The sequence below is a fragment of the Calypte anna genome, chromosome 1 (genome assembly GCF_003957555.1).
Source record: "Calypte anna isolate BGI_N300 chromosome 1, bCalAnn1_v1.p, whole genome shotgun sequence".
Taxonomy (NCBI): Eukaryota; Metazoa; Chordata; class Aves; order Apodiformes; family Trochilidae; genus Calypte; species Calypte anna.
In genome coordinates, this window is record NC_044244.1 from 137,170,764 (window position 1) to 137,191,842 (window position 21,079).

A 21,079-nucleotide genomic window follows, 5' to 3' on the forward strand; every position below is an offset into this window, starting at 1 on the left:
TGGGTCTCAGCTCTGCCTCACCATCAGATACTGGCTCCCAACACCTGCAAGAAATTACAGAACCCTGAAATACTCCCTGGTGTTGGTTGCTTGTTGTACAGACGACAAAAAAAACCCAAATTCTTTTCACATGAGAACATGGGTACATCTGCTTGCAATCATCTTTCTGCAGGCAGCGGGCCTGATTAAGCAGAAATGTGATTCCCTGCACTTGGTCTGGGAAGCACTGGGCAGACGCCTGCAGCCAAGGGGCTGGGATTTGGGAGAGGCAGAATCAACGCGCCTTTCACGCCCGGCATCCCCAGCAGTCCCCTGGCTCAGCCTTAGGCATTTCTTGTCTTGTCTGCAGGAGGCACGGCATGCTGAAATAAAGAGGAACTTCTGTCCCCTGGCCAGGCATTTGGGAAGGAGACAGGAAGAAGATTATTTTAAAGGTAAACTGATAAAATGCTTGTTTGGTGGAGGAAGAGGAGGGATGTCAAAAAACGTTTGTGTTCTTTAGAGAAAATTATTGTAACTTCTTACTCCCACCCTGACTACAACTGCAGGGTGTCGTAAAGAAATGTTTTAGCCTTCAGCAGTCTGTAGCCTCACACAGAGTATTTTGCTTACTGGAAGGATGCTCTTTGTCCCTCTGTGCACTCGTGTGCGTGTTTGTGTGTGCGTGCGTGCGTGTGTGTGCGCACAGAGGGGTGCAAATGCATGCTCCATAGCAGAGGAAACAGCTGAAAATATTAGGAGTAAAGACAGAGGATTATTAGCAGTGTCTCAGGTAATTCTTTTTTGTGTTTCTTAATATTTTCTTCATTGCATCTGACAACAACAAGGAAGCAACCAAAAATCACTACCTTTATGAAAGCTGCAGTTTTGTAGCACAGATGCGTTATGGTGTGCTTACTTTTGTAGATGTCAGATGACATTTCAAAACTTGCTGCTATACAAGAGGACATAAAAAGTCATTTATGGGTGCAATTAAGATTTTTGTGTTTGGGGCATAAAGGTAAAGTATTTTTAATGAAAGCAAGCTTGACAACTGAGCAGCTCCGTTCACAGTAATTCCTGGACGCAAGCTGAAGGCAGTGGCTGCAGTGTACTTTTAATCCTCAAGTCTGTTCATCAGTTAAAAGGTTTTTAACAGTTAGGTTGCCCACCCCCTCCTGAGGCTGATTTTTAGCAGCCCTCAGCCCAGATAGTGTGAGGACTTAAGCCAGGTCTGCAGAAGCTGCACTTTGCCAGCACAGTGATCCTGTTGTAGCCCTAGTGCCCCAAGGGTAACTGTGTCTCAGCCCAGCCACAGCATCCCTCTGGTTGGACTGATAAAAGTGGTCATGGGTGACAATTTGCCAGGTCCCCAAGTAATGCAGCCATGCAGGGAGATACTGTGCTGGCAGGCTGGGGAACCTGGGGCAAGGCAGTTTGTTTTGTGTTTACTGTTTGGAGACACGTGGTTAAATCAGGCACGGATTTTTTTCTGAGCTTCTTGAACTGAACTCTTACCAAAACCTACCAAAGTCTTTTTTTTTTTTTTTTTTTTTTCAGTTCAAGTTCTGTTCTTGGCCTCAGAAAAATGCCTAATAGAGAGGAGAGCTCGCCTGAATAAGTCTGTTACTGTACACTTTTAGGTATTTAGCTGGCTTAGAGAAGGTCTTAATTTAAGAGTAGAGTGGAAGAACATCATCCCTCAACAAATGCAGGGGATGGTGGTGGACAGACACTGTTTTACAAAAGAAAAATCGGCATGCAGGGATCTGTTTGCTTGTCTGGATGTTTGAACATGGCAGTTTATTCAGCTGCATTCAAGTACACTTGTAGAATTTTAAGACAACAATAGAATGACCTGTGCTAGTGCAAGATTCAAAGGGAAACATCTGCCATTAAAAAAAACAATAGAAAAAAACACGTTTATTTAGCACAGGCTGAAATACAGAAATATTTGCATTCTGTGCTTGGCTTGTCTTATTATCGGCAAGATTTAATGATGTACAGAAGGGCTGTCTAAAGAAAACTGTGCAGCCTCTGGAGCTTCTCTCCTGAATGTTCATTTGGATGTTGCAACAAACTAACACTCTGTAATAAATCCATTTGGGTATTATTAGAGGTCTAATACTCAATGTCTTTTTCTTTTTTTTCTTTTTTTAATATGGCTTCATTCCCTGTGAATGCTAATGCAGATGTACGGAGATGAGGAGCTCTCTGATTATAAACACAGATGAGATACCAACGTTTAAGGCTGTGTCAATGGCTTCCAAAAATACTGACCATCAAGTGTGGTTACTGAGGAAAGATATTGAAGCCTTGGGAACCGAACACTTAACAGAGTGTGGATCAAACCTGGATTTTTAGCTATAGGGAAGATCAGCCCCTATGTCAGTCTGACCCTGTGGCATCAGCCAGTTGGAGGGTTGAGTCTCACTGTAGTGGAGGGAAAATGCACCTCTTGGCTACTCTGCTTCATGAAGCCTGTGCTTGCAGAGAATATTTTTACTACTCGCCATGCAGCTTTCATCCTGAGCAGGAGGCAGAAGCACAAGCCTTTGACCTCTGGGAATAGATGTAATTTGCCAAGGCCTTGCAGAGTAGAGTCCCGCTTCTGCACTTTGGTCTTTCAGATCTGATATGCTGCCACCCCTTGCCTGCCCCGCTGCTCACCTGCAACCCCTCTGCTCCTCATAACACTGCCATCAGTTGTCATCCTTTTTGAGGTGTTGCTTGAAGACACTGTCTTACAATTGATGGGAAAATGGTAACAGTTTTGTTGAAAGAAAGTTGGCTTCAGCTGGCATTTTTGTATTCATTTGGAGCAATCAGTTTCACAGGGAATTCTTAAATGTACAAACTCTCTGCTACCACCTGCCTTTTCTTTCCTGTCACATCTGGGAGAGATGCATTGATTTTAAGACTAGAAGACATCACTCTGGGCTGACCACCCCATAATTCAGATCCTTTGACATTCCTGTATAGGCTTGTGTTTCAGGGTCAAGGGAAGTCCTAGGGTTTCATCAACAAGGGCATCACAAGCAGAGGTAAGTCATCACCCCACTCTACTTGTGACAAGTCTGCCATTTAGCAAGAAAAAAACCCTCCTCATGATCAAGAAAGATCCACACAGTCCAAGACACTCCTTCTGAAGTTGTTCCAGTGTTGTCCAAGGAAAATGTCTTACACTTTCCACATGCTTGTTAATGCTGATCTGGTATTTTTCCTTTGAAGTTAAACTCTGAGCCCATTACACATCCAATTGGATTAGAGGCACTCCAGAAGGGAAACCTTTGCCGTGCACAGAATTCAAATGTTACTGAACAAAATATACATGTTTCATAATTATAATTGGGTTTGTCACAAACTCAGCCTCAGATCATTTTGGATAAGTTATTCCCGAAACTACTCACATAGTCCAGGCAGGGAAAAGGCAGATACATTTTCCAATATACTGCTATGCAGAGAATGTGTTTAGATCTTTGCATAGTATTCCTGGTTTGTATTGTTTGTTTACATAGAAGAGTTAAGTTCTCTGTATGTGAGAGCTTATTTTTAAATTAAAATACAGGATGTTTAAGCAGAAACTAGAGATAAATATGTGAGAGAAACCTCATGAAATAAGAAATGGTAGAATTTGTCTTTAATGAAACTGCAGTGAAGGTATTTTGTCAGTCTGTGGTTTATTTTGTTTCTCTTTCAGCCTAGCCTGGAGCTGTCTGTGCATTTGCAGAGAAATCAAGCTGTGCCTTGGGCACTGGGATTTCTCCCTGGCTAGGGGAGACTGATGGATTGTTTCACATATTGAGACTGTAGGTTTGATGGGACCTGTATTGGAATGGTGACAGTAGTGAAGATTTGAGGGGTCTGGCTGCTTTACTGAAATAGATAGCTTAAAACATATCCTCCTCTTCCCCAGATAAAGAGAAAAAGCCCTCTTTTCACTGTGTTTCTTCTTTGTACTTGATATTTTTCTTCTCTTCTTTCTTTGTATTTCTGTCCTTTCTTTCTAAAAAATTGGCTTGTACAAAATAAATTAACAGGTGCAGTAAGATAAGTAGTATGGAAAGATTTCCATGGGCATGTTCAGTGGCTTCATACTGATTGAGTTATTTGCTTATGTTGGGTTTTTGGTTTTTCTTAGCACAACACTGTTTCTCATGAAGTGTCCGATTCAGACCCCATGACAAAAATTTCATATGAAATAACTGGGGGTAAAGTGTTGACTTTATTCAGCCCAAGGAGAAATGCTGCATTTGATTCAACAGAACCAGAATTCTTCTTGTCATCCAGGTGCCTAGAATTTGCTCAGCCAGACCAGGTCTCTGTAAAATGTGCTCCCACATCAGGTTCTTCATGCTTCCAAGTATGACTGATCTGTGCTCCCACAGTTTCTCTTCCTTGAAAAAAAAAAAACAGTCAGCAAGTCCCCTCAATAGCTCTGTCACAAGCAACCTGTCACAAGTGGAGTTCCCTCAGGGATCAATATTAAGCCCAATGTTGTTTAATATCTTCACAAGTGATCTGGGTGATGGGATCAAGCATACCCTGATGAAGTTCGCTGATGATACCAAACTGTGTGGGGCAGTGGACACTTTGGATGGGAGAGCCACCCTGCAGGGATGTCTGGACAGGATGGAAGAGTGGGTTAACAAGAACCTTATGAAGTTCCACAGGGACAAGTGTAACATCTTACACCTGTGAAAACATAACCCAGAAGTGCAGCACAGACTGAGATCCACCTGGCTAGAAAGCAGCTCTATGGGAAGGTATGTGGGGGTCCTGGTGGACAACAAGCTCAATATCAATAAACAGTGTGCAGCTGTGGTGGTGAAGAAAGCCAAGAGGATACTGGGTTGCATCAACATGGGCATCACCAGCAGAGATAAGTCATCATCCCACTCTACTCAGCACTTGTCAGGACACACCTGAAACTGGTCAGTTTTGGTCCCCACTATGCAAAAAAAAGATGTGGGCAGACTGGAGAGGGTCCAAAGAAGGGCCACAAAGATGATTAAGGGACTGGGAAGGCTGCCATATGAGAAAAGGCTGAGAGAACTGGGTCTGTTCATCCTGGAAAAGAGAAGGCTTAGATGTTTTTTAAAGCAAAGAGTCAACTGCAGTTTTGTGGAATAGGCAGTCTCCATTGAAAAAAAAATAGAAACAATGGAAACAAAGGTTTTTATTGACAGATCTTGAACAAGACTTCTGTGTTTTGGTAGCAGAGCAATTAAATTGCTCACCTGACCTTGAAGAACTGCATCCTCAGATTTCCTTTTTCTGAAACAGATTGATTTTCTGGTTAAACTGTATCCCTGGTCTGGCCCAAAACTGAGTGATCTGTCCTAAAAAGGGCTGTCTTGCCCACCAGGACATTTTGATGATAAGGAAAAAACCTGCTGGAGATGCATGGCAGTGCATTGGCTCCTGTGCTTCACCCCTTCCCAATGGCAGGAGCTCCAGAGCCTATGAGACATTATGCTGATGCCTAGAGGAGCTAGCAGAGATTTTGGAGACCTGTCTACATGAGTAAATGTGGGAAGTTTCTTCTGCTTGGGTGTTGGAGAGCCAGCTTGAGTTGAGATGTCATGCAGCCCTATCTATCAGCACAGACAGAGCTAATGGGTATAGCTGTGAGCTGGGTCAGGCTTTGTGTTGGGCTTCAGAATCAGAGTCCAGCAATGTTCCCCTCCACCACCCACCAAACACCAGGAGGAAAAAAGACCCTGGGACAAAATGCCTGCCTTTCCATAGGAACCATATATTCTGTAAAACAGCATTTTGCAACATCCAGGCATAGCAGCAGCAGGCTGGGATTTAGTATTTCTGAGATAAGTGGGATTCTGTAGGGCTCTTATTAAAAATACATGTGTACATGAATACTTGCAGGATGGACACCTAAATTATCACATCAGGCAAAAAATCTCCCCTTAAAATTTCCATACCCAGCAGCTGCTGTACTGCCAGGTTGGCACAAAACACCCTTTGAAGTTCCTGGCACCGTAACACAGCCAGGTGCAGTGGGGCTTCACATAGCAAGATTTAAAAATCATAGAATGGTTTGGGTTGGATTTTGGGACCTTAAAGATCATCTAGTTCAGCCTCCCTGCCATGAGCACGGACACCTCCCACCAGACCAGGTTGCTCCAAGGCCCCATCCAACCAGGCCTGGAACACTTCTAGGGGCAGCACTTCCACAGCTTCCCTGGGCAACTTGTGCCAGTGTCTCAACACCCTGAGAGTGAAGAATTTCTTCCTAATGTCTAGCCTAAGTCCATCCTCTTTCAGTCAGAAGATATTCCCCCCTCCCTCATCCTATCATTACATGCCCTTGCAAGAAGTTAATCTCAAGATATCCAGTAGCCCCACTTTAGATAATGGAAGCCCATAACAAGATCTCCCTCAGCCTTTTCTTCTCCAGACTGAACAACCACAAATCTCTCAGCATGTCTTGATAGAAGAGGTGCTCCAGCCCTTTGGTGATCTTCCTGGCCCTCCTCTGGATTTGCTCCAAGAGCTCCATGTCCTTCCAGAACTGGACACAGTGGACCAGGTGAGGTCTCACAAGAGCAAAGTAGATGGGGAAAATCACCTCCCTTGACCTGTTGGGCATGAGTCTTCTGATGCAGCCCAGGATATGGCTGGCAAGAAATGTCATGGTCTCCTACACAGCAGCAGCAGAGAGACCACTCGATCAGCATTAACAAGTTTCTCCTGGAAACAAACCAAACAGTACATCAGAAAGACAATCCAACATTAGATGAACAGAGGCACGGGCTTGTTCACAGTCTGGGATTAGGCAGGGCACTGGTGAAACTGGAAAGCTCAGATATAAAGCAGAGCCAGCAAGAACGATCACAGAGCAGATCAAGAGGAGTGTAGGGTCACACAGTGATAATATCAGGAAGACAAGTGAGGTTTCTGCTCTGATAACCTGAGAGGTGTGCTGGAAGCTGGGACATGGTGCCTGTTATTCAAGCTCCCAAAGGTTCATGTTCAACCCGAGGAGAGAGCAATCACCTGCCCTCCCCTGCAGGTGCCTTGGCCATGTTTCGACCGCTTGGGCTGACATTTTCCATGCCGGGGGGATGCCTCGGGCAGGCTGGTCGTGCTGATGAAAATTTCAGCCCATGTGATTTCTAGCTGCCTGAGAAGTCAGGCTGGGCAGAGCAGGGTTTTTTGTTTATGCTAAAAATGCCTGGCAGGCTTCAGGCTATGTTCCAGCTCCTGTGCTTTGAAACAGCAGCTTCAACTGAGCAGGGGGCAACAGCAGCTCCCTGAGATGTCCTTCGTTTCCTTCCCCAGGAAAATGCCCCCCCTTTGCCCCATTTAAAAAAAAAAAAAATAGTTTTAAAGCACATGTTCAGTAGGCACGTGCTATGTGCCTGCAGGTCCCTGAAGCTTATGTCCAGGCTAGTGAGGTTGCAGTAGAGATGCACAGGTCTTGCCCTGCCACCCAGGGTGTCATAAATTGCTGCTGGGACTGAGGGGACTGAGGCACAGGGAAGGGAACCTTGGGTACAGCTAACCTGTCACTGTTGGAAGCCCTTTGCTCCTCAGGAAGAAAACTGGTTCTGCTTGTAAACTTCCCTATGCAGAGACCCTGGCACAGGTTGGCCAGGGAAGTTGTGGCTGCATCCTCCCTGGAAGTGTTCTGGGCCAGGCTGGATGTGGCTTGGAACAACGTGGTCTGGTGGAAGGTGTCCCTGCCCATTGCAGGGGGTTTGGAACTGGATGATCTTTAAGGTCCTTTCCAACCCAAACCATTTTATGATTCCTCCAGCTGTGATGGTGCCCAAGTGTCTGAAGGCAGCGAGCCTTGCAAGAAACTTCTCTTCTTGCTGCTTCCCCAGTCTTGGAGTTGCTGACATGATGGTGCTGGGTCCCCAAACCAGATTTCTGGTAAAGCATGAGGAAGGAAACAGTGATCTCATGCTAAGGATTTGGTTGGGGGCTTGAGAAATGGGAAAACCATTGCAGCTGGAGCAGAGCAGCTGGAAGTGGTGTAGGATGCTCTTCCAGGAAGGGCTTGATCACTATGAGTATTTCCCAGTCACTGGTGACATGCTGTAGCACAATGTCAAATTGTTGGGGTTTTTTTGTTACCTAAGAACCATGAACCCCATGAGTAAGTTCAGAGTTTTGGGGAAAGAGCAGAAATGTTTACAATCTACAATGTGTAGGAAAAAGGATGCTAAAAACAAACTGATAAAATCAAGGTTTTTAAGACTTCGCATTCACTAATATTTGAGTATTTACAGAGGTTTTTTGGTTGGTTTTGTTGGTTTTTTTTTAAGTGTGTGTGCATTCTGGATGTGAATAATAAAATAAGGGGATGAAGACAAGTCAAAACTAGCTCAGAAATGAGAGGTAAGAAACAAGGTTTTGAAGCAGAAAAAGAAGAGTCCCTATGGAGAGCAGTGAAAGAAAGATGAGTCAAATTAAAGCAGGCTGTGGTAAAAAGAGACCTTTTAATGTATTACAGACCTTCTCCATCTCCCTTCCTGCTAGACCTAACTTGCAGATTTGCCATATGCTTCCAGGGTTATTCTAAACTCCTGAAGGCAGTGGAAGAGAAAAGGGAGAGGGGTTTCTTAGAGGGATAATTTTCATATCCCTTTATGGAAAGGAAGCAGCTTTAGTGACATAATGTTGCTGAACAAACCTGCTCCTCACTGTGCTTATCATGAGAGCAATAAGCTTAATTCTGTATCTCAGGCAGTTAAAGAAGGGAGGAGAATGGACAGACCGACACTATTTTTTATCTGATAGAGTTGCAAAGAGCTGCAAAAAATACCAGCAGTGGCCAGAGGAGAAAAAATACTGTATTTTAAGCTATTTTCTATGGAAAATATAATCACTAATGTTTCTTAATGACATGGACCAAAGTAGTGGTGCTACCAGGGGAGATGCAGTGGATGAAATGTTTCACAAACACTGTGTGAGGCCGAGGAGACTCACAGCCAGCCACAAAGAAACCTTCCATAATGCAAAGGTGTTTGACCTAGGATTTGAGGCTGGTGCTATCGCTATCAGGAGGACTCTGAAGCAGTGGAAAAAACAGTATGAAACTCAAAATGTTTTGGAAGGAACTAACTGATGACTTAAATGTTCTTCCTTCTGTTTGGAAGAAAAACACGACTCCTGTGGTTTTCTTGGAACAGGCTGCAGAAAACAGTCTCGAGTGCCAAGTGCCTCTGTCCTAAGGCTAGGGACCAGGGCATTTTGTAAATTGGTTGGGAGATGTTGTAAAAACCTCATTAACAGAAAAATAACAATTTTCTGGGTGATGGGGACACTATTCAGTGCTTCCATATTCTTGATCAAATGGGAGGTCTCAGTGGATTATTAAAATCTTCAGTCCTTCTTTGCAAAAGATGAAGTGTCGTCTCCTGCAATCCCTGGACAATTTCCAAATTATGTATTTGCTGGCTAAGTTAGTAAGCTGATGCCAGCCCTCACTATTTTATCATAAGTCTTATATTTCTTGGTTTTTACCCTTGAAAATCCAGCTTTGGGAGTCCTGTGATTATTTAAGCATTTAATCTACAGTATATTTAAGAACATTATTGGGTTGAAACGCTTGAAAACATGAAGCCTATTAAAGGAAGGAGAAACCAAGATCAACATTTTAGCACAATTTTATGTGCTTTGCATTACTGGATCCTTGAATGGCCCTTACTATCTCTTACATTTTAATGAGTACAACACAGTTGTGTCAGCAGCTACTGTGATGAGATGCAAAAGCAGGGGTGCCTACCATTTAGGAACCTCTTTATATTAACTTTAGGTAATATGTACAATAATAAAGGAATTCAGACACTTGAGAATTCAGTGATTATTTGGGGTCAAAATTCTTCCCCCCCTCCCAGTTTAGCTCAGTTTAGTTAAACAGCCACTCCTGCCCACACCACTTTAGGGACCTTTCATGGCTCCTGGACTTAAAACCACCAGGCATAAACTTGGAAATTACACAAGGGAAAGTGGGTTGCTGAGCACTCACCAAACAAGCATCAAGTCACAGAACTGTTTAAAAAATCATCTATAATCTTATCTTCTTACCCCAAAAACCTTTCACAAAGTCCTGCAGGCTCCAAAGCCAATGCTGGCTGGCAGTAGGCTTCATGCTCAACATTTCTCAGGCTCCAGTGAGTTCCTTGCCTGGCTCCTGCCTCTTGTTTTTCAAGGTCAGGCTCAGTGTGGCTTTCTGTTGGATTGCTCCCAGATTTTCAGGTTTTGCAGGATAGTAGCTCAGCCCTGTGCTGGGGAAGTGGTGAGACCCAGCAGCTCCATCCCACTGTCCTGCCACCGGCACCCCACCTCTTACCTGTCCCCACTTCACTAAGGGGCTTGGCAAAATTTTCCACACTGCTCACCACTCTTCATCCCAGAGCTGGCTGGGGACCAGTCCTGCTGACAACCTTAATTAACATCTTTCAACAAAGTTTAGACACCTGGAGGCTGTCATTGGTACCAGTAGTGATGAGAGACATTTAACTGAATGACATCATTAGAGCAGACTTGCTTACCTATAGCCCCTGATGATGCTGTGCAGCTGAGCTGGCAGAGACATCCCAGCACTGGCATGCCAGCTGAGGCAAAGTGAGCCCTAGGACAAGCCTTCAACCCCTCCATGCTGAAGAAATACATGTTTTAAAGAAAGAAATGTCACTGTTGATGGGGAGTTCCCAGGAAACATGGCAGTGTCCAAGTTGAATATGCAACAGCTGTGTTATTACATGGCAATTAGCAGAAAGGGGCACTGCAGGCATGTCAATAAGCATGGATACTCACTTGAAAGTAAATACTTCTAATAATGATGCAATAGGAGCAAGCTCAGCAGAAAAAAGATGTGTCTTTCTACAACACCAGGGCAACACTGTTTTAGTTCATTAAAAAAACCTGGAACAGAAACAAAAATTGTTATTGGGAAAAGACCAGTCACTTGTCACCATTGCCTTTGAAAAGAAATGATGTTGTATTTTTAAACAACTTTTTTTACTTTTTAAACAATTTTTTTTTTTTTTACTTTTTTTACTTTTGTTCCTTGAACTGAGAAAGTGACCTCTTCTGGGAAGATACAGTACTCAGTTTAACCCTGAGCATTATATTCTTCTGTCAATCACTTCTCCCACCACTAGAGCAATGATTTTCTACAATAACCTTGCACCTGAGTCAATCCATTCTCTGGCTTTCACCAGATAGCACTTTATCTTGGCAGTTTCTTGAGTCATCATGATGTATTTGGTATCCAGAAGAGATTTTGTGCTTTGTAATCCCTTGGCCTGGAGGCACCAAGTACCTGAAGCTCTGCAGACCCCCAGCTCTCACACGAGTCTTCTTACAAACCCGAGAGCTGAACAGAACACCCTTTGCCACTAGCAATATAGAACTGGACAGTGAATATTTATGAGTTACTGCCCTAGTTTTATATATTACCTCCATATATATTACCTATATATATTATATATTACCTACATCATGGCTGTTTCATGATGTAGGTATTTTACGTATCTGTCTGTCGTAGCTGTATTCTGCAATTAGCTATGCAACAGCCTCGGGTGGTTTTAGTCAAGAAGCTGTCAACCTTCCTCTCATGAAAGGGCACATCGATTCTGAAAAATGGGCATTAAGTCTGCTGAGACTTTAAACATGGGGCTAAAGAGAAAAGACCCTCAAAAGCAGTGGCAGCAAGGGCAGACTAATTTTGGTTCTCAAGTGTGCAGGAGTTGAGCTGGTTTCACCATGGGGGTCTGGAAGGTGTTCCTCCCCTGCTCCTATTAAGCTGCTGCCACTTTCACTGGGATGAGCAGAGAAGCCTGAACACTGACTTGAGGACGGTGGGGGATGGAGGGAAGCAGAGGAAAGGCTTTGGCTGCAGCTCCAGGTACTTTTTTCACAAGGGGAGCAATGCATGAGGCAATCAGGGGTGGCACCTTGGAGTGACAGTTCAGCCTGGGGAACTGCTGAGGGACCATCCTGTGCACTTATGCATTTCACAGTGAGCAGTGAAGCCATCCACAGTGCCTTGTCCCACTCCCACAGCTAATGAGCTGTGCTTGTAATAACACTTCAGGGCTCCACACCTCATCCCAGGGAGCTGACACAGCACTGTACGGCTCCCTCACCGCACACACGCACGTGTGTACACATACACACATCTATTCAATGCACATATTTATATACAGCTAGACTGTATACAGTGTATATATATACTCTGTGTGTGTGTTAATCTACAACCAATCTGGAAACAATCCTTGGGTCAGGGAGCCTCAGCCCCTGTGCTTGCCAAATACATCACAAATAGGTTACAGATGGAGCCCGGCTCCCCCTTGCTCACCCTCACCTGCCCCCCTAATCCCTTCCTGCCCTCCCTTGCTGTTTACCTGGCACAGCTTCAGCAGAAGCCAAGAAACCCTTGGTCTCTTGAGTGCTGTGGGCCTCTGCTGTGAGGGAAGAGAGAGTTTTGTGTCCAAGGATGGGCAAGGATTTCACTAAGCTTTGTCTGGGGTGTTTCTGGCATTTGCAGGGGAAGGAGCTTAGAGAAGCTGAATTCAATAGGGGGAGCTTGGAACTGAAGTAGGAAAAGGTAGAATAAATTTAGGCACCATTACAGTTATGACCCTGCTGAGCAAGGACTTACTAGTATGTCAGTTTGGCTTTTGGACCCTGAGTTCTTACTATAAAGCTAAACTTGTCTATATGTAGAAAAATAAATCTGAATTATTTATTTAAAGCTGATCAGTTAAAATGCATTTTTAATAATTATTAAATTATTTATTTGATTTATCAATATTAATTTATATACAATTTAAATTATTAAACATTAACATGCGGTTTTCTGTGGACGTGGGGGGTGGAAGGGAGGGATGGAGAGACCGTGGGAGGCAGGGAGGCAGGCAGAGAGGGAGAATAAGAAAAAAACCTCTGAACTAAGCCACATTTGGTTGATTTTGATTTGTTTTCCCACCAAGACAATCTCTCAATTTCCATCTGCTTTGACAGGCAACTAACAAACTAGCTGAATGTGCAGAGAAATAACACGCTACAGTTATTTTATTTTTTTTTTAATTCCACTGTAAGAATATCCTGTATGAATTGATGAAAGGTCTGATCATGGAATGGTTTGGGTTGCAAAGGACCTTAAAAATCATTTAATTTAGTGCAGGGACAACTCCCACCAGGTTGCTCCAAGCCCCATCCAACCTGGCCTTGAACACTTCCAGGGAGGGGGCAGCCACAGTTTCCTTGGGCAACTTGTGCCAGTGTCTCACCACCCTTGCAGGAAAGATTTTTTCCTAATATTTAATGTAAATCTACGCTCTTTCAGTTTAAAACCACCCCCCCTCATCCCACCACTAGATGCCCTTGTAAAAGGTCTTTGCTTGTTACACCGGACTATGTGCAACCACAAAGCCCCCCCTTAAAACAAACAAAACCAAAAACAATAAACAAGCAAAACCAAACAAACCCAAAAACCTCAAGTAAAACAAACCAATAATGCATACAAACAAAGAAAATAAAAAAAACACCAAAGAAGGGGTGCCGGGCGTGCTCCCTGACCACGGCTGCCCCGGACCTCCCCCACCCCCGGCCGCCTCTCGCCGCCCCTCCCCGTGGCGTGGGGCGGGCTCTTGCTCCCCTTTCCACCGCTCTTGATCCGGATCCATCGTGTCCGTCTCCTTTCTCTCAGGTGGGTTCCGACGCCGCCGACACCATGCCGCCGCCGTGCCCCCCCCGGACCCTGCCCCGGGCCGCCCCCGCCCTCCTCCTCTTCATCCTCATCCTCATCCTCCTTCCGCTTCTCTGCGCAGCCCCCGGTGAGTGAGAGCCTGAGCCTGGGCGGGGGTGGGGAGTGCGGGGAGGAGGAGCCTCTTCGCATCCCGGGAATTAGAGTAAAAAGCCTGGCATCACGCGTGGGTGAATGTTTTCAGTTTCTCCAAAACTTGTGCGAGTTCAGCATCTTATTTAAAGGGATTTTCCCCCAACCAATAAAAGCGTTTCGGAGCAGACGAGCACTGACAGGTCTCCTGCCCGGCTAAAGCCTCCTATACCTTCTGGGAAAGGGCTGCAGCAGGATGACAGCTTCAATGTGCTTTGGGACAGGCTGCAAGGAAAAATCTGGAAGCGGTCCAGTCGTTAATGAGCCCCTCGCTCAGTGACAAGGGTTTTCCAGGGTTATCACACCACCCTGGATGCTCTGGCATGGTCCTGGCACAGGGTGCAGTCTTCTGCTGCAAATTATTATCATTTAATTGGTGAATAAGGCCAGTTTCAGGGTTTCCTTGCCAAGAAGGGCTGGGGAGAAGATGCTGGAGTGTCAAAAGCTCCCCTGCAGAGTATGTTGCGCTCGAGTGCGAAAACAGGAGCAAAGGGAGGTACTGGGAAAAACTTGTTGAAGTTTTGTGTGGTGGTCTGGAGCTATGACAGAAATACTTTCAGTATTTTTCAATATATGATCTTTTTCTTTGTTCTTTCTATTTTCTTCTTAGTCAATGTCTGTTTTATTTTTACTTGTCTAGATGTTTCAAGGGGAAATAAGCTTAAACTGATGCTTCAGAAACGCGAAGGTAAGTGAAGAGGCAGCAAAGTGCTCTCCCACATTTTTCCTTTGAGGCAGTTGTTATCAGTCAAAGCCACCAACCCAACCTGTTGTCACTGTCTCCAGCTGAAGAAGGGCTCTCAGAGGAGCAGTGTTCAAGCACCAAGCTTGTACCAAGTTCCAAGCAAGGAGCACACAACCACTCTCACTACACACAACACCAGAAGCTTCTGTGCATACAGATCCGGTCCCTGCATGTCCATTTGGGACTTGGTACTGGATGCTCTGCTTATCACAGACCCCTCAGGCAACCAAGGTCCCCAGCCTCAGGCAGCATCTCTGCGTTTTGCTCTATGCAGTGTGTGGCTCCTACCTTTTCCTGTGTATGTGAGGCAGACGTGGTGTTTGTCTGGTTTATTCTGAGAAGTCACAAGCTTTTCTAAGGAATTGTAATGCATGGAAATACAGCTGGCTCAGGTGCAGAGGAGAAAATGTGCAAACTGGGCTTGCTCATGATGCCTTGACTTGTTCCCTTTGTCATCTTGGCCCCGTGTGTGCTTCCTGCTTGGAAGACTGCTCTCTCTACGGGAGAGATGATGGCTGAGGGCCCAGTGGGCAGATGCACTGGATAGCTCACAGACTGAGGGAAGGGGGTAGAAACAGAGCTGGCCAGGGACAAGCAGCACTGCAGCAGATGGTTCACAGGCTGAAACACCCCAAAAGTTTTGGTTACTTCCCCTCAACCTTCTCTATGGCTGAGGCAAAGAATTTACACCACCCCGCCCCAGAGGAGACTCAAACTTTCTGCAAGCCTGCCTCATTTCTCACTGTTTTTTTTTTTTCCCCCAGCATCACCCACTACCTCTTGCCAGGCCTAAAATGTGTGCCCCATCCACAGCTGTTTGCTTTACATGTGGGTTCCCTACCTCACCGTTCTGCCATGCTTGCATGCAGATAAGAGTGACCACTTGCAGCAGCTGCCATCTCTGCACCCCAGCAGCACTCAGCTGGTTTGTTTGGGTGCCGTGGTGAGAAAGACAGCCTAGGCAGAGGCCTCCTGGCACTGCAGACACAGCAGCCCAACCCAGGAAGAACTGCAAAAGCCTCTAATGTCTGGTGGAGGAAATAAGGAGCCCCTTAGTTCCAGCCTCACTCCCCTTTTCTAGTATTGTGTTAAATCCAGCAGGCCAAGCACAGAGTTCTGGCTCCCTTGCTGTCACTGTCCCTTGTGGAAGGCTCATTCACATGGTATTTTTTCTGCTGTCCCCCTTCCCAGTAATAACACCCAGCTCGAGTGCACAGTGAGTGATCATTTTCCAGCTCATCTCTGCAGGGCAGCCTGCTGTTTCCCACTCTTCCTGCATCAACTCAGCTATGGGTTTTACCTCTTCCATCTCCTTCCTGCTGCAGCCTTTTGCCTCCCCCTGTGATCCTGCTTCAGCGGTTTCTGCATCTCCACCCATCTTCCCCTTCAGCCCCAGTCTCATCCCTTGCATCCTCTGAAAATCCCCATCCACACCCATATTCCCAGTCTCTCCCTCATTGCAATGAACCCTCTGAAGCCAAGGTGTTCCTCCAGCTCCTACACATGCTTCTGCTTTCACAGGAAGACCAAACATCATACCACACCTTACCATTTCCTTTTTCTTAGCATTTTCTTAGCCAGTCCTTTTGGATCCATACCTTTTGGAGGCAAGTAAATTATTTTAGCAGCCGCAGCAAACTGCCAGCCTCTCAGGTGTGGGGCAGGCTCAGCAGCACATCTAGGCCTGGCAGGTCAACAGCATTCCCCTATATTCACCAAGATATGTGCTATGAAAGCCTGATGGGCTTTTATTTTCAGGCATACAGGGCATTTAGTAACACTCATTATTTAAAAGCCACATTTTTGCACAACAAATTGAAAAAAAAATCTTTTTATGCAAGCCTCCCTTCAGCCTAAGTTCAAAATGTCTCCAGCTTCTTCAGGCTCTTTAACTTTACTTCTCATCTTCATTTCCATTTCTGCAACAGCAGCGTGCAGAGGCCAGTCTCCTCTTCCCTCCTCAAAGCACAAATACAGTGTGTTTATTCTCATTCAGTTTGGGCTTCTTTATTTAAATTCATAGAATAATAGAATCAGCAGGGTTGGAAGGGACCTCAGAGATCATCAAGTGCAACCCTTGATCCACTACCGCTGCGGTTACCAGACCATGGCACTGAGTGCCACATCCAGTCTCTTTTTAAATATCTCCAGGGATGGAGAATCCACTACTTCCCTGGGCAGCCCATTCCAGTGTTTGATCACCCTCTCCATAAAGAAATTCTTTCTATCTATTCCTTCATTTCTGTCTTTGAGCTCGGAGCATCTTTTAAAAAATCCAGGAGAGTGAGTGTAACTGCAAAGTCCTATTACACTGTCAATTCTTGGGTACTGGCACGGTGTGAGAAGCAATTTCAGGTGCAACACACTTCGGGCTGACTAAAAATTTCCTGGCATGCCTTTTTTGTGGGGGAATTAATTTCAGCCCCCGTTGCCACGAAGGCCGAGGTGTCAGTGAAAGAAACGGTGGCCAAGGAGTTCCTCAGCAGCTTGAGACGCCAGCGGCGCCAGCTCTGGGACCGGAGCCAACCTGATGTCCAGCAGTGGTACCAGCAGTTCCTCTACCTGGGATTCGACGAAGCGGTGAGTGAGGGAGTGAGCAGAAAGCTTTTGAGAGCTGGCTGGGCTTCAGCCTGAGAGGCTGAGGAGATGGATGCACAGCCACGGGGGCACCCAGGGAGAAGCTGCCCTGTTTCTGGTCACAGAGGGGGTGATTTCTTTGTATCTGTACTCGTTAGAGATTTCTGAGTTAATTTGTTAATAGAGAAACGCTAAATTCTTGCAGAGAGTTCTTGCCCGCGACTGAGCTTCAGCTTAATAAATTGCAGCCAGACAAAGTTTGCTTTGAGAAACAGGTGGCCAGGCCCAAAGCAATCAATCGTGTTTCAGGAAATTAACTTGGCAGCTTCAAGCTAATCAATTGGGTTTTCAGCATGCTGAGAAACCCACACCAAGCTGGCTCTGATTGGCATCCCTCAGTGGAACTGCACCAACAACATGTACCTAAAGCAAGCCTGGTGCCTCCATGGTGTGGGCAGCTCCTGACTATTGAAATGCACCAGCAGCTGTGGGGTGACTCTAAATGTGAAAGGAAAAAACATTTGATAGTGTGCAGACAATCTCTCTTCAAACAAGAAGAATACTTTTTAAAAAAAAAAACAGTTAATTTGTAAAAAAAAACTATAACAGAATCAAGAGTTCCCAGCTCTGCACAAAGTTCTGCTAACGGGATGCTGAAATTGGGTGAAAAACGTGTATTTAATCACAGTCCCACATGTAGAATAATTTTTATGTTAACAAGAGGTAAAAATAGTAATAAATGTTGAATTCTTGGCTCGTGTCAGCTGCATGAATACGTGTAATGGGATTGCATTGGCGCAGGCAAGCTGGAGTACATCGTGGACCTTCATGCTGTGTGGATTGCTTAGAAGATGAATGCACTCATTTTCAAAGCTGGAACAATTAAAAAAATAATCCTTTGCTTGGATTAAAAGAATGAAGGGTACATTTTTTTTTTGTTGCTCCTGGACATTATGCAGATAAAAATGACTTTATAACAGCATGGCTCTATCTGCCCCTCGCCTCTCAATAGTGATAGGAAAAAAAGGAAAAGTGGTTTTATGCATCAGAAATTAAAGGCTGCAGGCAAATACTCGGAGGTGACAAGGACAAACCATGCAGATAAGATGAATTTTCCTCTGAGTTCCTGTGTGCATTACAAAAAATGAAATGAGGCCTGTTGTGGGATACAATGAATCCACTTTGTAGGTTTTCTTGAGTATTAAGACACAGTTTTAACAATGAAATAACTGTTTGTTCCAGCAAAGGACTTGGGCCATACTTACCCATTGTGTATTTTGCAAAACTCCCCCCCCCTTTTTTTTTTTTTCCAAATCTCAGCCAAAAATATTTCCAAAGAGTCATTCAGATGGAAAGGCTTTGACTTGGCAAGTATGTGATATCCTTGCACACAGTTTTTCCTCTGCTGTTGTGAGTAGAATTGAACTGCTTACTACATTTCCATAGCTAGAAGGTTGTGCTGTATCTTCATTTTTACCCCTGCTAAATGGGAATGAAAGATAACATGCATAAAGTGAAACTTTTCTTCCACTTTGACTCAGGGACATCAGGGCAGCAGGGAACCAAAACTTTAGATTTTTAAGTACAAAACCTTGAAACGTTTTTATAGTCCACCACTGAAAAGGTAACAGAAATATTTAAGGTGCCTGTTGAAGTCGCAGATGCTGTCTATTGAAGCACCTTACAGTGGGGAGAGTGTGGGGGTGGTTCCCAGGTGGAGCTGGGCAGGACAATCCCTGCACCCAGGGCTCTGATAATCCCACAGAGAAGGCGGGTGTAAGTCCCTACACCTATCTAAAGGTTTTGTTTTGACAAATACACAAAGGAACCGGATTTCTGAAAGAGACAAAAGGTCCCTCTTCTGTCACTTCTATTTCACTCTCTTCATTGTAAAGTTTCAGGTTTGGAAAGCAATTCTTTTCTTTTTCTTTTTTTTTTTTTTTTTGGCAGAAATTTGAAGATGACATGTCCTACTGGACCAATTTGGGGCGTGCTCGTAATGAATACTATGGTGGGCACTACCAACACCACTATGATGAAGATTCACCAATTGGTCCAAGAGATCCATACACCTTCAGGCATGGAGCAGCTGTCAACTATGATGATTACTGATGCCATTTATCTTGCTATAGCTGCTGCCTGGGTGAGGCTGAGTCCTCCCTCAGTCTGAGCATCCTTGCTTTTCTTCTATTCACGTGAAACAGCAAGAGTAAAGGAGCTGCCAGGCTTTGAAGAAAGCAACATGACTTTTTAATTATCATTACTTAGTAATACACTATATAAAGGTGTGATAGAAATAAAGCTTTTTTGATAAAATAAACAGGTTGCCGTTATTTAGCAGAGTTTTTAGCAGCAAGTTTCATGCCCATTGTATTACTACAGATTGCTTCTTAACAGGTTTTTTTTCATTTGCTTTCCTACAATCAACTGCAGAATTGAATTTTATCATCTAGTTTGGCATACAGAATACATAATACAAAGCAATACATTTCAGGTGTCCCCGCTCATTCAGTCTTCTGTCAACAAATAAATCAAATTATTCTTGGGGGAGGAAAAAAACCCAACAAACATCCCTCTCAATTGAAGAGCTGCCTTATTGACTCCTCTGCTGTTTCCATATCTACTGTGCACAGCCCTCAAAACTTGTGTGAGGCAACACTTCTACACTCCCTGTTGGGGCAAGAACACATGTTCATAAAAGCTGAATTCAGTGCAGAGGAGCTCATCTACCTGCAAAGCCTGTGAAAGGAGAGGATGCTCCAGAGAGAGGGCTCAAAGCAGGAGTCTGACTTGAGAAGTAATTGCTGAGATGTAGAGCATCTAACCTGAGTGGCCCACAACCCTTCCGAGGCATGATAACCCAAATGTTCCTTGATCAATAGTCCCCTTTGTGTCCTTTCCATTTAGCTGCAAACTTTCAGTCTAGTTTGAAGCAAGGAAAAACACAAAAAGCTATTTAAAATGAAGTTAGCATCAGACAGCACCCAACACAGTCTCTAGACATAATTTCCTATCATGAAGTTTCCTCTATCCCCAATTCAAACTGGCATCTGTGGACATCAGGCTGAGCATAAAAATATATCAGAGACTGAACAATTGTTAATGAAGCCTATGGATTAAAGGGGGGTTGGTTGATGTGTATTAAGAGCAACAATTCTACCACAGCAAATTCAGCTATGTTGCTCCTTCATGAGGAAGACAAAGTCCTCACAAAGACCTAAGCCTACAATGAAGATTTCATCTGTTGGAAGCCTCAGGAGGAGGCTGGTGGGGGAGGGCACTCCTGAAGCTTGACAAGTGTAGAGGATTGGATAGGGGTAGGTGAGGAAGGCTGGATGGCTCCATGGCTTCAGGAGCTGAAGAACCAGGATAAAGAGAAATGAAATGTATACTTCAAGTTATAGCAGCCAGGGAAAACAGCATCAATGCTTTAGATGTCTGTCATCTAAAGCTTACAAGAAATTTCCAAAGCATGGATCATGGTAACACTGTTCTTTATATTCACTTTTTTTTTTTCTTAATGAGTGTTTTCCCTAATCTTTCACTTCACCCCTCTGTTTTGTGATGGACTGGGTCCAGAAGAGCCAACCCAGCACTATCCAGTTCCCTACAGAAACACCTCCAGGGAGAGAGTTCTTTTCCAAGGGAGCCAAAGTGAACAAATATGTTAGCAGCTGCTCCTTTGCCACAGATAAATGCTAGCCTAAAATGTTCCAAAACCTCAGCTTTGCCCTAGGTTTTGGAGGGCTTGCTCATAGAATCCTTGCCAGTTTAATCGGTTTCAACTGGTGTGTTTCCCCAGTAGAAGGCAGAACAATCATATTCTGAGTCAAGTACACACACTCTCTTGCACATTTGGAAAACACTTATTCCTACAAGAATACTTTAATTTTGTGTCC

General features: G+C 44.6%; 1 protein-coding gene across 1 annotated transcript; it reads left to right on the forward strand.

Moving 5' to 3' along the window:
• Positions 1 to 267: 267 nt before the first annotated feature.
• ECRG4 (ECRG4 augurin precursor) lies at positions 268 to 19,500 on the forward strand. The gene is made up of 5 exons (XM_008498101.2): positions 268 to 434; positions 13,670 to 13,796; positions 14,499 to 14,546; positions 17,026 to 17,183; positions 19,131 to 19,500. The coding sequence occupies exons 2-5, from the start codon at positions 13,694 to 13,696 to the stop codon at positions 19,290 to 19,292; spliced, it is 471 nt and encodes a 156-aa protein (XP_008496323.2). The 5' UTR covers positions 268 to 434; positions 13,670 to 13,693; the 3' UTR covers positions 19,293 to 19,500.
• The last annotated feature ends 1,579 nt before the right edge of the window (positions 19,501 to 21,079 follow it).

Coding starts and splice junctions, on each gene's coding strand:
- ECRG4 (XM_008498101.2), top strand. CDS start 13,694: ATGCCGCCGCCGTGCCCCCCCCGGACCCTGCCCCGGGCCGCCCCCGCC. Junction 13,797..14,498: donor GCTTCTCTGCGCAGCCCCCG/GTGAGTGAGAGC, acceptor TTACTTGTCTAG/ATGTTTCAAGGGGAAATAAG. Junction 17,184..19,130: donor ACCTGGGATTCGACGAAGCG/GTGAGTGAGGGA, acceptor TTTTTTTGGCAG/AAATTTGAAGATGACATGTC.